We start from the raw sequence: 14,889 nt of genomic DNA, 5'->3' as shown, positions 1-14,889 counted from the left end.
ATCCTACATCATGTGGGCCTACACAAGAAACAATAGGTTTGCAAAGCGACATTTTCCTAAACCTCAAATGCTGTCGAGATTATGTAATATTGAAGCTTTCTTCTTACCTAATTCTTTTCCGCCGACATGAGATAGAAGTCGTAAAGATTTTGACGAGGGGCATTGTTTTGCCTCCACGGTCAAAACCATATAAGGAGGTTCGCCCCGTGCACCGCCATTTCTACAGTAGCATCCTCTTGCTTGTCTCCATTCGCATCCCCAGCATCAGCATCATTTGCCAACAACGCACTCCCTCGTTCTTGCACGTTTCTGTAGCGCCCGTATAGTATTTTGAGGCAGCAACACCGCCGCCTACCGAAAAGGAGTGGAGCTTTTCAACAGGCATCCCACAAATTATAGTTAAATCATGCCATGAATGCACACACCTGTCTCATAACAAAAATATTATAGAGCCGAGTCAAAAGTCTCCATCGGTTTGTATTTTAGCAAGATTTTACTATTGCAACAAAGTTACCTCACCGGGAACTTCTGTTTTCTCAAAATCTCCTTCAAACTTACATGTAGTATTTTGATTAATTTCCACTGATGAAAAAACTATTCTGATCCTGTTACATAGCTACAAGGCACTTCAAGGTTCAAGATATTTACAAATCGAGTTACTGACCGAGTTTAATAGGAAAGAGATAGATAACTAAATATCACATTGAGGAATATTACCCATTTACAGCTTATTGCATATAGAAACCTCTTAAAATATATTTAATAGTATTCATATCAAGTAATTTATGTTACATATGGAATGATACATGATATATATAAGCAGCTATATTCATTTCAGTACAAAAGTGTAAAGTTACATAGAGTATTTGATTATTTCCCTTTTTCAGCATGGCTATACATAATCAAAGGAAGGGTTTGAGAAGTTCAGGTTTGATGGGTTGTTAGGATCCTCATCTTCTGCAAAGTCCTCAGGGCTCAAGTCTGCTTCAAACATCCTCTGTAACAAGCCATCCACAGTTTTGTATCCTGATGGAGAACAGACAATGAATGTCAGTACGATGAACTACCATCATCCAGTTAAGTTTACAACAAATGATCCTATCTCATAGCTTCATAATGGCTTGTTGTTACTGGTTATATCATGTGAAACAGAAAGCGCAGTCAGCTCTCAAAAGCTAGTTTTTGCAACTAATGAGGTATTTTTGTTGTGTGTGAGTAGTGTTGTAAGCAAAAATGTAATTGAAATATTATTCAGACACATGCCAGTCACGTGATGCAAGGCTACGGGGAACACGGTAAACACAATGGGATTTTGGTGCTTATCTTACTCTTTGAGGCAATCTTAAACATGAGTGCCGGTTTGGCCTTCGTAGATTCTGAAGTACCCATGTCATTGTCATTTGTTTCCATTGCATCCACCAAGTTTTCATCTGGCCCGTCCCTAAGTGGAGAGAATCTTTTTTTATTTTAACTTCATTGTTAAATGTTTTATGTTTAGTAAGTGCATTATGAATGAAATGAGTGTGTGAGAGTTGTTGTAAGCTTAACTACTAAGTAAAGTAATACATTAATCAAGTTGAAACATTAGCATGGGAAACAATAGAAATATTGGAACCTAGTCTAGGGCAATTAGATATCTGCAAAACATACTGTTCAACACCCAGCCCCAGTTCTTCAATTTTCTTTTCCAGCGACGTCTGCAGGTGGCTTTTGTCAACGGTGTATTCCACAAAGAAGGCCTCAAGTACAAAGGCGATGAAGATACTGTCAAGAAATTACATTCATTCAGCCAACTCGTCAGGATATCAAGACTCATGTTTTTATGAAAAGCAATTTGGCAAAGAGCGATTATTGCTCTTGTAATTTCAAAAGTGCAATATGGAAAAACACTAGCCCAAAATGATGGGTTTACCAATCTCCTGGTCTGTGTATATGTGAGATACTGTACATAAAAACTGCCCTTTTTAAGTGCTAGCAAATGTTTTTATTCTTACTTGATGATGATGATGACGACAACAATATGGAACAGGACAAAGAATATTCTGGCTGATACGTGAGTGACAGCAGTATACCCACTGCTCAACAGTGGAACCCCATTAAGGAACTGCAAATTAAGTTTTCACTGAGAACTGAATTTAACTTCATTAAAAGCATTTCACAGTTGTGAGTCTGATGTAGTTAAAATAAATGGTTACGATAACTTAGATGTCAACGTTGTTTTCTAATTGGCATATTTCAACTATATGAGTCCGGTTGTGTAAAACATTCTGACCATTCAATTTAGAAAAGCACAAAACAGACAACTGCTGATGGGTGAGAAAAAAAAGGGTTGTCAGCAGACAGGCTAAACAGAATAACTTTAGCCGACCCGTTGTTTCTGACCCCATTTCCTATTTACAGATGTGAGTTTTAGAAAAAGGATATCATGCCACTGGTTGACCACAGTCAGCTCCAGCAGAAGAACAAAGGAAGAAATCACATTGTTGAAGTTGTTCTTGCAGTAGTTGTTCCTGGCAAAAGCCGTGCCCTTGAGAAGGGGGTTCCCACAGTACTCCTTCTCAGGATCGGTGGAGTCTTCCGGAAAAAAATTGATTCTCCCTTTGAATAGTTCCATTCCCACCATGGCAAATATGTAGTAAACAACCTAAGAAACAAGAAGGAGGTATGATAGTTTTGTTTAGGCTTTTTTTTTTTTTACTAGTGCACAGTGCCCATGATGCAATCAGTGATTAAGATGCCAGGGAAACACACAAATACAGAACTATAGATAGTGCACATGATAAAATTGGTGTCACACACAGATTCCTGGAATTATAGATAGGGCACAGTGCCCGCAATGATGTCGGTGACACACACATTTAGGGAATTATAGATAGATAGTTCAGTGCCCGTGATGCAGCTAGTGATGACAGTTCTTCTCAGTGTACGTGTTCAACTTACACATCTCCTAGTCACTTATGCACGTCATAAAAGCAATTTCTCATTATTTTAAACAAATTGCCAATGCTCTGGTACATTCATGCAAATGATTATGTAGCTTAAGGGGTGTTTGCTATGTTTATATTAACGTTTGAATTTTTCCTTTGTGCTATGGAATGCTGTAAAATAGTCTTGCATTTTCTGAATCGCATTCTCATAAATATGACATGACAACTGACCGAGGAGACAAAATTTGTACAAACATTGTTCCTGTCGCCCATGTCCGTAATGCACTCTGGTGATTATAATGTGGTAATTGATTTGGTGTTGAGAGTTTCGTGCACAGTTTTGTGCGCACAGCAAGCAAAACTTGTAGTAAATCATTTTGGGGAAATTCTTCTCCAAACCACTGCACTCCATTAGATTATAAAAATGACACCTGCAGAGTGCCCTAAAATCCCATTCACTCAGATAAACAGATACACACAGAGATTCCTCGCATTATTAGAGAGATGAAAAAGAGAGAGATGACCCAACAATCTTATGACCTCAGAGCTTCAGTTTAGCAGATTTATGAAGTCAGTAATTAAATGCAGCTCATACAAAACATCATAAAATAATTGACAACTGTGTAAGTCTACTGTTGCATATACACTTCTGTAATTACAATTAGACTCTAACCACTTACAACAATGAGCTGTCCAAATGTAAGTATAGTTGGCCCGATCTTGATGAGAGTGTTGATAATGGCACGGAACCTGTTTAGGAAGATAATAATATGAAGAAGGTTACAGCCTCACAGACTTAGGTTTAAGCATGGGGGCTATGATTGTTGGCAAAGATGTGGACATTACAACTCTGAATATCTGCTCACAGACGTAAAGTTCTGACCTTTCGATGCTGTCCACAATCCGTATGAGCCTCAGCACCCTCAGGATGAAGACTATGTCCAGGATCTGACGGCTAGTGTACCCTCCAGCTGTGACAAGGCATGTTTACGTCAATGTGATAAATCCCAAAAAATACATTTAATCTTCTAAGCTGTTCTGAAATACATTTACATTTACATTTATATAGCATGCTGTGAGGCCATTAACAGGAGAGTTGTAATACAAGAAGACCATGCCAGAGTTTGGAAATATACAAAATCAGGGTTAGAGTTGATTCACAACCCCCCCCCCCCCCCCCCCCCCCCCAAAACACCCAGTCAAATGCAAGCACAATACCTCTACCCCTATAAGCCAAATAAAGCTGAATATAGAATGTAACTTCACACCAAGGACCCCTTTAATAGCCAGGCTTGCCCATCACAACTACAGCATCCACTAGAGGCAGAATAGCGTTAGGGAACAGCAGGGTTTATGGCCTACCTCACCTGGGGCCTCAAACGTTGCGTACCCACAAAAACATTGCGTACGCTGGTTTTCACGCACACTTTGTGATGTATAAAGATTTACTTGACGTGAGAATGTGCGGACCGTCCGCAAAGTCTTGTCTGGCTCTGTAACATGGCGAATTCTAACTGAAAAGTGCTGAAACTCACCAACATTACAAAATAAAGTTTCCACTACTACGTTTATTTATATTTACATTACATTTAGTCATTTAGCAGACGCTCTTATCCAGAGCGACTTACAGTAAGTACAGGGACATTCCCCCTGAGGCAAGTAGGGTGAAGTGCCTTGCCCAAGGACACAACGTCAATTGACACAGCAGGGAATCGAACTGGGAACCTTCAGATTACTAGCCATCTGACTCCCATTTATGACGTTGACTATTCAAAAAACATAAAAATAAAAGTTTGATCATTAATGTGGATGATCACATCAAAATGCCAAAACCCTAAACGGGAAATGCTATATAGCCTTCTGTTTAATCCGTCACCACTTAATAACTTCGGTTATACCATGGTCTTATTTTGCAAAATGCCTGAAAACATAAATTAATGTTTGTAAAAAAAAATTGTTGGCAAGTGACCATGGTATAAGCGGGATAATGCCCTTCGAGGTCGGACGGTTCACGCCTCTGCATCGTCCATTATCTGGTGATATTGGACACCTCGTCGGGCATTATCCCTTACTTAAAGATCCTGTAAAGTAAATTCCATGTTTTGCTTCTAAGTACATTATATACGTGTGAAATAAGTTCCTGAAAGCATGTGCAAAGCGCTAAAACTTTGTCGCACTGAAATGTGGAGTTAGACCGAAGAACAGTTTCTCTTCCGTTTTCAGATCAGGTTTTAATGGGCGGAGCCAAAAAATGCCCTATCTACGTCAGATCACTGAATGGCTCCTCCTGTTGTACTGTTATTGTAGCCTACATCAGCTAGCTAGCTAGCTTCAGGACGTCTCCCACCAACCGCAACTGCATCTTCCCTGGATGCAAAAACTCCAGCTGCGCTGCAACGCCATTTAAGTTCCCTTTTGATAATGAAAGGAAAAATAGGTGGATAGATTTTGTGAAGAGCCACGCTGATGGAAAGCTTCGGATAAACTCCAACAGCAGCTTCTGCAGTGGATAAGAGAGTCTGCTAAATAACTAAATGCAGTGACCATTTCACAGCGGATAGTTTTAACATGGACCAGAGACAGACGGGGTTCGCGGACACACGGCTTCTCTTGCAGCGTGGAGCCGTACCGAGCATCGCCCTCCCGGCCGTTCCTCCTCCGGTCGCACCTGGACAATCCACCGCTGCCAGCAGTTCATCACTCTGTTCTGTGTGCTTGTTATAATTATACTAGATAACTTTTCCAGAGGTATCTCTGCTATGAGTTAGTGCAAACCGCTAAATTGATATTAGGCTACTCGGTGTAGAATGATGGTATTTTGGTGAAATGGTAGCTAATGTGTTAGAAGTAGCCTAGTTGGAGAGCTCACTGTCTGCTGTCTCTGGTGTCCATTTTTACTGTTACAGCTCAGGGGAGCATTTCATTTATATGCATCTGTATGTTTCACTCATTGAACAAATAAATACTAATTCTATATGGTTTTGTTTGGCTTGACATAGCGTCTATTATCTGGGTCGGAGGTAGGCACTAGGCAGCGAGGGGCGGAGCTTCAGCTCCTTCAGGCGACACGCCCCCCCAGTCTCAAGCAGAGAAGACTGCTGGATTTTTCACGATTTCAAAGCCTATTTTAACATACTTGTCGGTGTTATTTTTTCATTTGAATTTGGATGGGTAGTTAATAACACATTATTCTGTGGTGTGGCGAACTTAAAACTCGTTTTCAGGTCCACTTTACAGGATCTTTAAACTTGAGGGTGTCAAACGAACGACAAAATCACTCAGGAAATGCATGTCACGCTAACCCTATTGCTGCCATGCTGTTACAATGCGCCACCACTCGTTTCTTCATTTAAAATTTTGCATTGGACCATTTCTTCTTAATTTCTGCCATGGTCCGGTTCTCTGAACCCACAGCATTTATGGCCCTATAATAATAATGACTTTATTTGTAATGCACTTTACATTTAGCTAAATCTCAAAGTGCTACAGGTTAAAAACAAGAAAGGGCGCAAATAGTGAGTTTTCTCTCCGCCGACTTTCTTTTGTCGCTAATACCTGATGACAGGCCGCCAAACAGGATACATTTTCTCGCCTCCACCTCTGTTGTCAGAACCTTGATCTCACAGTCACCGTATTTATTCGAATAAACGCTGCAGCGATTAACGTTCATTTTTGGTGCGGCGTTTATTCGAGGGCAGCGTTTATTCGAAGAAATACGGTAATTCAGACAAAGAAATGACCTCAGGAGCGCATTTATAGTTCATCTGCATATTCATTTATGGGAGGAGGCAAGGCGGGGTCAGTGGTTCGTTCACGTGCGGTCAATCTCACGTTGATTGTGATTTATAAAGGAAAGGTGCGCAGGACCTGGCGTACGACCGGTTTTATACATACATAATATTTCTGTGCGTAGGTACTTTTCGAGTTTTGGCCGTACGCCATCTTCTGGTATGAAAGCTGCGCAATCCTTTATACATGAGGCCCCAGGAGAAGTGTGCTCATTCCAAACCTACATTTCCTCACATTATAAATCTCCTACACCCATCTGAAGGGATTGGATAATATTATAAATGGTAACATTGAAGTTCTTCGCTTTAATACACGGTATGCCCTTATGAAGTTGAAATTTAAGTTTATAAATTAAGCTTGGCTTTACTATATTGTTGGGCAAAATCAATGGGAAATAAGTTATGGGAAACAAAACAATTGTTTTTGTAGAGATGACAAAACTTTGAGTTTGACAAAGATACCGTTTTTTTTTTTTACTTCAACTGTGGTACAATATGATAACTTTCCTGTCACAGTGTTCAGAACGAAAAAGTCATCACTTTGTGTGTAATCCTCACAAATGATGACAATGACAAACAGAGTACTCACATGACTTTACGGCTGAATTGATGATCGTAGCAACCAATGCAGAGATGACGATGATGGTGTCAAACCTGTATCAGTTAGAGTAAGCTAAATCAACCACAATTTACAATGTCTTTTCACATGTTTATAAATGAACATGAACAAAAAGGGCATAGATAGATAACCTATCATACATAACTTTCTAAATGCAATTCAATTGTAAAACAATACATTTCATACAATGTCTCGAGTTCTCACCAGTTCCAGAACTGATGTCTAGAGAAGAAGGCGCGGGGCTCAAAGGTATAGAGTTTGAGGAGGATCTCCAGAAGGTAAAGAGCCAGGAACCCCCACTCTGCGTTGGATATCAGCGGGTTTCCCTCATCCAGACCGATGAATATGGCATTTACCAGGATGATCAGGTCATAAGTGTAAATAAACACCCTGTGTGGAAAAAAACACGTAAGGTCAGCATGTATGAGGACATGCTCACACAAGTAGATTTAAATTTATTATTTTAGCAGACACATTTATCCAATTCAATTCAACTTTATTTCGCCATACAGATACTAGGAATTAGGGCTGTCCCCACTCAGTCAACTAGTCGATTTTCTGGTCGATATGCTCTTGGTCGATTAAGATTTTTTTAGTCGAGCTGCCATATGGCAGTGTGAGATCTGAATCCCGCTTGTGTCATCATTGCTGAATTAACGAAATGTTCTACAGAAATTGTAGATTATATTATTTAAGACGAATAAAGCAACTCTAAAAATATATAATTTAAAAGAAAAGGTGTTACTGCTTTCCCTTTCGTTAATCTGCGCTTTGTTTTGGTATTTTGCACAAGGCACGAGCACAATTGGCTGCCGAATTACAAACTCTGCCATAGCTTACTTTGTCGGTGTTATTAGTCAAAATGGCAAAGAAATCTGTGGTATGGCAGCATTTAATTAAAGTACATTTACAGTACCGGGTGACTCGAAAAACGTTGAATGCAAACAACGATTTTTCATAGTTCAACGTCGAATATGATGTATAGCCTTCCACCTGAAAAACGTAAGTTGGCCTAGCCCTACTTCGCTCATGCTAACGTGCTGGGGTGAAAAATGTATATGCCTATTATAAGAATCACATCCAAATCGAATGACATTATCTTCTCCGGCCAAGACAACAAAAGTCAGGAGTCAGGTGGCTGAGCGGTGAGGGAATCGGGCTAGTAATCCGAAGGTTGCCAGTTCGATTCCCGGTCATGCCAACTGACGCTGTGTCCTTGGGCAAGGCACTTCACCCTACTTGCCTCGGGGGAATGTCCCTGTACTTACTGTAAGTCGCTCTGGATAAGAGCGTCTGCTAAATGACTAAATGTAAATGTAAAATATTTTTCTGTTGCACCGTTCCCCACTCAGCTTCTGCGTAAATTCGCATGCTGCAAGTTTTCAGGCAGTGATAAGCGCGCTCTGATGATTTGCATGTTAAACACACAATATTTTAAATTTGTAGTACATTGTAAGAGATACTAAATACCATCGGCATTCGGTTACAACAGGACTGGTGATACGAGTCTTATTATTAGTAGGCTATTAGTGGCTGTATCTGCAATGTCCAGCAGCCATTGAGTCAGATCTGGAAAATGTTTGTATGTTTTTTTGTGTGTGGAAAAAAAAGCGTTTCAAATTTCGATTAGTCGATTTTCAGACGTTTTAGTCGAGTCTTGGTCGACCAAAGAAAATCTTAGTCGGGGACAGCCCTACTAGGAATTTGATTTGGTATTCTCCATGCAGGCTATAACTCCTGCACGAGATCTCCACGGCAGCTACACAAGCGCTGCTATCCAAAGTCCCTTACAAAGTGTGCATTGAATCTGCAGGAGGTGTGTGACTTGAACCCTTTATACCTTGTACCGATTTAGGCTGAGGAGGATTCCACCCATGCACACAAGCACCCATCCTACACTCACAAATGAATATGTTTACACAAAGTAATGTGTGGGGTTGAGGGTGGGAGTGTCCATGTCTGTGTGTACATTTTTAGATCAATAGGATAGAGAAAAGCCAATCAAAAGCCTAAGGTTTTTGAAGAAAAACATATTAATAAAAAAATATAACAAATTGCTTAACTACAATAAAAAATTTAACGCAATTAGCCCAACTGAAATTGGGCCCAATGGCCAAATGAAACTGAACCACAATGAAACAACCACAGAGGCACGCATTATTCTCTAGTCCCTCACACCAATTACTTCCTCCAGTATTTTTTAGTTTGAATAAAATGTCAAACTCAACATTGGACCAACGTGATTAGTTCAAAGGCATAAAAACTGCCCTCCACGTGCTTCACACAGACAAAAGCAGTGTGACCCCCGGACAGCCATGTTCTAGCCAGGCTATATTTAGAGGCTTGAATGTAATGAGTCACGCTGGAAGGTTTATAAGTCACATCTTTTATAACCTTTATGAAAGTAAAAAACATTCTACAACTCACCCAAGGTCATAAAGTGCCTACAAGGCTCATTGCAAAGGCAATAAAGGACTTTTTAATGTTGCTATGGGAATTGCAAAAAAAACTAAGTCCATACTGATCACAAATCATGTCTAAGTTCAGTAAATGGTTTCAAAGCAAACTATGGTTGCCCTCTGAAAGCACCAATTAGAGAAGCCATGAACTAAATGAATCCAATCTCAACTTGCTGTAAAGTATTTACCATATTGCTCCCATTTGTCAAATCACTGGGCCCCCCACCCACCCCAGTTTGATCAGGGTTAGGAAAGACCTCGAGCGAGCCATACCGGTGCTGGACCATGCGAAGCAGCAGGCGGCTGGGAGAGGAGAGGTACAGGGAGGGCAGCCAAGTCTCTAGGGGATGGGGCCTAGACTTCACGGTGATAACCTGGATATTGAGCAGGTCTGCCAGCTGGACAAACATCACTTTGCCTGGGAATTTATAAATTTCACAAATTTTACTAAGACACATGTAGTGTGGGATAGTGTCCAATCTACAAACCAAGCAAATATATTTCCTCTTTTGTCCTTTATGTTGCTTTGTATTATGTAATCAATTTAAATGCATAAGTCACACGTTACTGAAGGTCACAACTACTGACCTATGCAGCCTTGGTTGCCGTCATCACAGACATTCCAGAGAAGCTCCCTGTGGGCGTTGCTGATATCCGGCTGGACCAATCGTACGAGCTGGTTCCAGCAGGCCTGAGTCACCACTGGCTCCTCCTCCCCTTGTCTCTCCTGCAGCTGCCCAAACGCTCGCACCATCTTGTGTCTTTTGGTCCTGACCAGCTGCCGTACCTCTTCCTGTAGACAAACAATGGTAGAGAGCCGGTTGGTGTGTTTTATGACATTGTCAAGCATTAAACATGTGTTTAGTTTGCTGACTTCCTCAAACAGTCTGTAAATCGTTCAGCAGCCACATCAGCATCAATTAAAGAATCATGTTCTCCAGAGAAGCAAACAAACCAAATTAGAGTGTGCACTTTACCTTTAGGTACTTCTTGTAGTTGTTGTAAACGACCGCCAAGAAGACAGACATGAAGATGTAGGTGTTGATGAGAATGTAGAGAATAAAGAAAACAGCAAAGAGAACATGGGAGTTGTATGCTGGCATCCTATGAAGTAAACAAGAAGGAAATATTAGTGTTTTAAAATGTTACACAGACACAATATAACTAAATGGCAGATAAACAGATTTACTTGTAGGTTATATAATTTCTAATTTTATAGACTAAACATTCATGTAAATTCAACACTCTTGTTGAGTCTTGTCACAATGTACTGTAGCTGTGTCCTGTTTTGTCAAAGCAATATTGTCATTAAGAAACCGTCAGCAAGACACTGAAAATCCATAAACACTCACATGACATCAGGACTGTTGGCGGTGGTGACAAGCACGTAAAGATCAAATACGATCTCTAGATAGTTGGTGAAATAGGAGCTTCCTTCAATTGTTTTCAAGTCCCTGGAGAGACAAGTGGGAGCAGATGATCTGGTTTACATCAACTACAACAATGATAACACTGCTTTTTCCCCTGCAACTGACCATCTGCAGCAGATGTTAAGAACTGGTCCAGGGTCCGATTCCACTGATCTGATCCTGCTCATGACTGTCTGATGAACTACAATTGGATCAAGATCCGTGTCTAGCAAAATGTTTTATAAAAAAAGTGTGTAATGTACTTTTACTCATATATATATTTTTGTTTTTACACACAATTTTAGTCATTGGGCAGCCACTCTGAACTCTTGGTAGTGTTGTAGGGGAGTGCCGCTTTCTATTGGACTACGGAGACGTTGTTGTTTGTAATTTTATTTTAAATGGGTCTTGGCTCAACAATGTCATTGCATATGCACTCAGAGTTTTAACATACTGATGCACATTAGATATTTCAGTATTTGGTTTTTAATGTGAACAAAAAGGTACAGAAGAACTGGTCTTCACTTCTTTAATATGGGGCATTCTATGTATATTAGTGAGACTAACACCTATTTAATCCATAATAATCATTCATTTAATTCAGGTTAACATTAAAATGTTGACAATTTCAGCACAATTCTGCATTTAAAATAGGAGTACTAAAAGATACACAAAGTTATGGTATGAATAACATCATTACATCACACAAAAATCATTGTAGAATTGCAGACTTACCTTTTCCCAAACAGTTTAAGAGCCATGAGAGAAAACATCAAAAGACTGAACATGAAGAGCAGGAAGACATACAGGATCTGTGGCAAGGCATTTCTGATGCTTCTGAAAGCTCTGCGAAGCTGAAAGGAAAAGAGGAAGGTTGAGAGTAATAAAAGATAAGCAACACAAAATAATAAATTCATGAATAGTTTAGCAACTGAGCAATTGAGACAAATACATGTCCTCATACTGTACAATTACTACAAATATAATATCAAATACTAATAATTAAATATACAAACTAATTTTATTGTGTGCCACATAAAGCATTGAGTTATTCTGTTTTGCCTTGAGAAATAAGCTTTGGGACAACCTTACAACAACCCAAGCCAGTGGAAGATTGTCAATGATTATTACCTGTCGTCCTTCAGTTACATTGACCAAAAGGAGGGGTCTCATAACTCTGGACCATCTGACAGCATGAAAGTTTGAAGATTTCAGTGCTCCGTAGATAACCATGTCAAGCATGGTAAGCTGAGAGGGGAGACGGTGGAGGGGAGAATGAAAGGTTTACAGTCAATACACTGTATGGCTTTCTTTAGAAATTGAAGGATTCAAAATGGTGGTAGATGATACATAGTAGATATTGCATTTAGGAAATTGCCTAAAATGAAAAGCTTTTGAAATACTATACAATCTAAACACAATAAATCTGTGAATGCCAGTGCTCCACAACTGTCCTCTGACACGTAATCTTTCTTTTACAACAAATACATACAGTAAGCCACAGTCATACTATTGGCAGCTACCATTATCTGAGAATCTGCAGTGGCAAGCAACACAGTACCATTAACCTGCAAGCACTACCATTTGACTTCAAAATTACTTAGTCTCTCTTTCAGAGTAACAGAATTCAGAGTAAAAGTATTTTGCTAACAAAGAGAAAATAATTGGAAACGCTGACTCAGGGAAAACGTAGGCTAAAGGTTGCTTCACAACAATGTGCTAAGCACTCCTCAGAACATTATCATACATGTTTAATATTTACTTCAAACACCCCAAGCTGACAGCAAGTATTTGCAGTAATGGTGAAAAAAACTAACACTTGAGGAAAGTCTTACTGTTACTGCTTTTTCTTACTAAAATGTATTGGCACATTTAAATCAAACCTGGGTCAACTATTTGAAGAATTTTTGGTGCAACTGATGTAGCTCACAGTTTTGTTGCAGTGGGTAAGCCAAATCAGTAGTTGCAAATACGAATTGACCCTGTACTGTTTCAAAAGCATATAATATACAATGATACAATGGATAATAAATGTTGTATATATTTGCAATGCTCCATCTACCAGGGCAAATGTCAACACCCATACAGTAATGCCAAGTTTAACCTACTTAATAGTTTTAATCTGAATTGCTCTTGCAAAAAAATACTACCAAAATGATGACTATGATGCAGATGTTCTTGGGGTCTTTCCAAAACTTTTGCCAGGGAATGATCTTGGCATAGTGGACAAGACGAGCTGTAAAAGCCAAGAGACAGACAAGCTCGACCACCATGGTCACCTGTGGGCAGACAAAAGGAAAGCAAACATGATTTCTTTCTGTTTGTCTAACTGTAAACCTGACAGATACATAGTGGAGGCTTGTAGGCTAGCTAACTCCCCCAGGAATATTTCCAACTTCCCCATACAATCATGAATTGTATTCAAACTCAGTCACAAAAGAAACATGCTCAAATTAGACAGATATTTATCTTAATTACTATTTAAAACCTGTTTGTTCAAAGGATTGGTTATGGTAAGTGCTATGTATACAACATGATTACACTGTACCCATATTGGTACATGAATGACAGCAGGGTCCTCAAAGACAGCCAAAGACAGGTCAACAACAATGAAGGTGTAAACCAAAACCTGGAAGCCCCAGTGGTTATACAGCATGTACAGCCTGTGAAAGAACACACAAAAAATCCAAATAGTTATGTTAGTTTTCAGAACTAATAATGAAGTGCTATTTAACCCCCACAAGATATGAAACAAAATTGAAATTGATGCGGCTCTAAGAAAAGCTTCCCCTACCTCACAGCTTGGGGTGTTGTGTCAAAAAAAATGTTTCTGTTGTACTGAGCATCCGAAACATAAACAGCGGCCAGGTCAAAATCCTGTCACAGGAGATAGAGAGAGGACATGTTTGATTTACGTTTATGTCAGATGCATTGTGTAAGATGCATAATTTCAGCAGATACAAATATTATGGTTAAAGCCATCATTGAGCAATATTTTGTGTTTCAGAAAATGTTAATAGCTGGTGAATTTATGCACTCACAAATCGGATGTAATTAAAAACAAGGTATGATAATTTATCACACAGGATGACGTTTCCAGCAGGTTCCGTAAGAGTAAGCTATGCGCGTGACATATCTGCCAAAAGTTTTAATGCAAATCTCAGACTTGATACACACTACCACCACATTTTTTTCTCAGATTCGCCTTTTCATTTAGTACTGAGACTTTGTGACGGAGTGAACGCCAGCAATTGATACAATTGCATCACTTACATCCTTTGTTTTTCCATTCAAGTTTTCAGAGGTATTTCTGCCGTTCGATAATCCCATGACGTGTTGTGGAGCTTCTTCTTGTGCATCTTTGTCTTTTCCTGACTGAGACATTGTTTGAAGCGAAAAACTTTTCTTACTAGTCTTTTTCACTTCTTTCATATAGCTAAACGATTCACTCAAAACGAACACGATATCCCTGTTCCCGAGAAGGAAGATCGTCTCTAAACTTCCAACTGTTTTCGCTCAGTCAGCTGCACCCGTTATATTCCTCTTGATGAATTACATACATTACTAACGGATTGGCCACAACTTTAGCATTATTTCCTATAGATCAAAAAGGCACATATCATTCCCAAGTGATTCCCAAATTCTTCTGAAATGCAATGCCATGATTTTTGTGCAGTCATGTGACAG

The 14,889-nt window shown here is 39.5% G+C and overlaps 1 protein-coding gene across 1 annotated transcript; it reads right to left on the bottom strand.

Annotated features, from left to right (window-relative positions):
* Nucleotides 1-475: 475 nt before the first annotated feature.
* Nucleotides 476-14,812, bottom strand: tpcn3 (two pore segment channel 3). The gene is made up of 19 exons (XM_067259428.1): nt 14,476-14,812; nt 13,997-14,079; nt 13,751-13,865; nt 13,353-13,481; nt 12,334-12,450; nt 11,938-12,056; nt 11,146-11,247; nt 10,771-10,897; nt 10,382-10,586; nt 10,067-10,211; nt 7,539-7,724; nt 7,305-7,369; nt 3,811-3,898; nt 3,608-3,677; nt 2,425-2,644; nt 1,995-2,085; nt 1,651-1,764; nt 1,329-1,441; nt 476-1,026 (listed from the first exon to the last, which is right to left on the bottom strand). Exons 1-19 carry the CDS (start codon nt 14,632-14,634, stop codon nt 893-895), a joined length of 2,382 nt encoding a protein of 793 aa, XP_067115529.1. The 5' UTR covers nt 14,635-14,812; the 3' UTR covers nt 476-892.
* Between the last annotated feature and the right edge of the window lie 77 nt (nt 14,813-14,889).

This window comes from Osmerus mordax, chromosome 21 (genome assembly GCF_038355195.1).
Source record: "Osmerus mordax isolate fOsmMor3 chromosome 21, fOsmMor3.pri, whole genome shotgun sequence".
NCBI lineage: Eukaryota > Metazoa > Chordata > Actinopteri > Osmeriformes > Osmeridae > Osmerus > Osmerus mordax.
This window is presented reverse-complemented; position numbering and strand designations above follow the sequence as displayed.

What these genes read in the sequence shown, in the direction of transcription:
- tpcn3 (XM_067259428.1), bottom strand. Translation starts at nt 14,634, where the DNA reads ATGAAAGAAGTGAAAAAGACTAGTAAGAAAAGTTTTTCGCTTCAAACA. An exon ending in TGAATGGAAAAACAAAGGAT is followed by an intron (nt 14,080 to 14,475) that starts GTAAGTGATGCA and finishes CTCCTGTGACAG; the next exon opens with GATTTTGACCTGGCCGCTGT. An exon ending in CATTTGGACAGCTCATTGTT is followed by an intron (nt 2,645 to 3,607) that starts GTAAGTGGTTAG and finishes CTTGTTTCTTAG; the next exon opens with GTTGTTTACTACATATTTGC.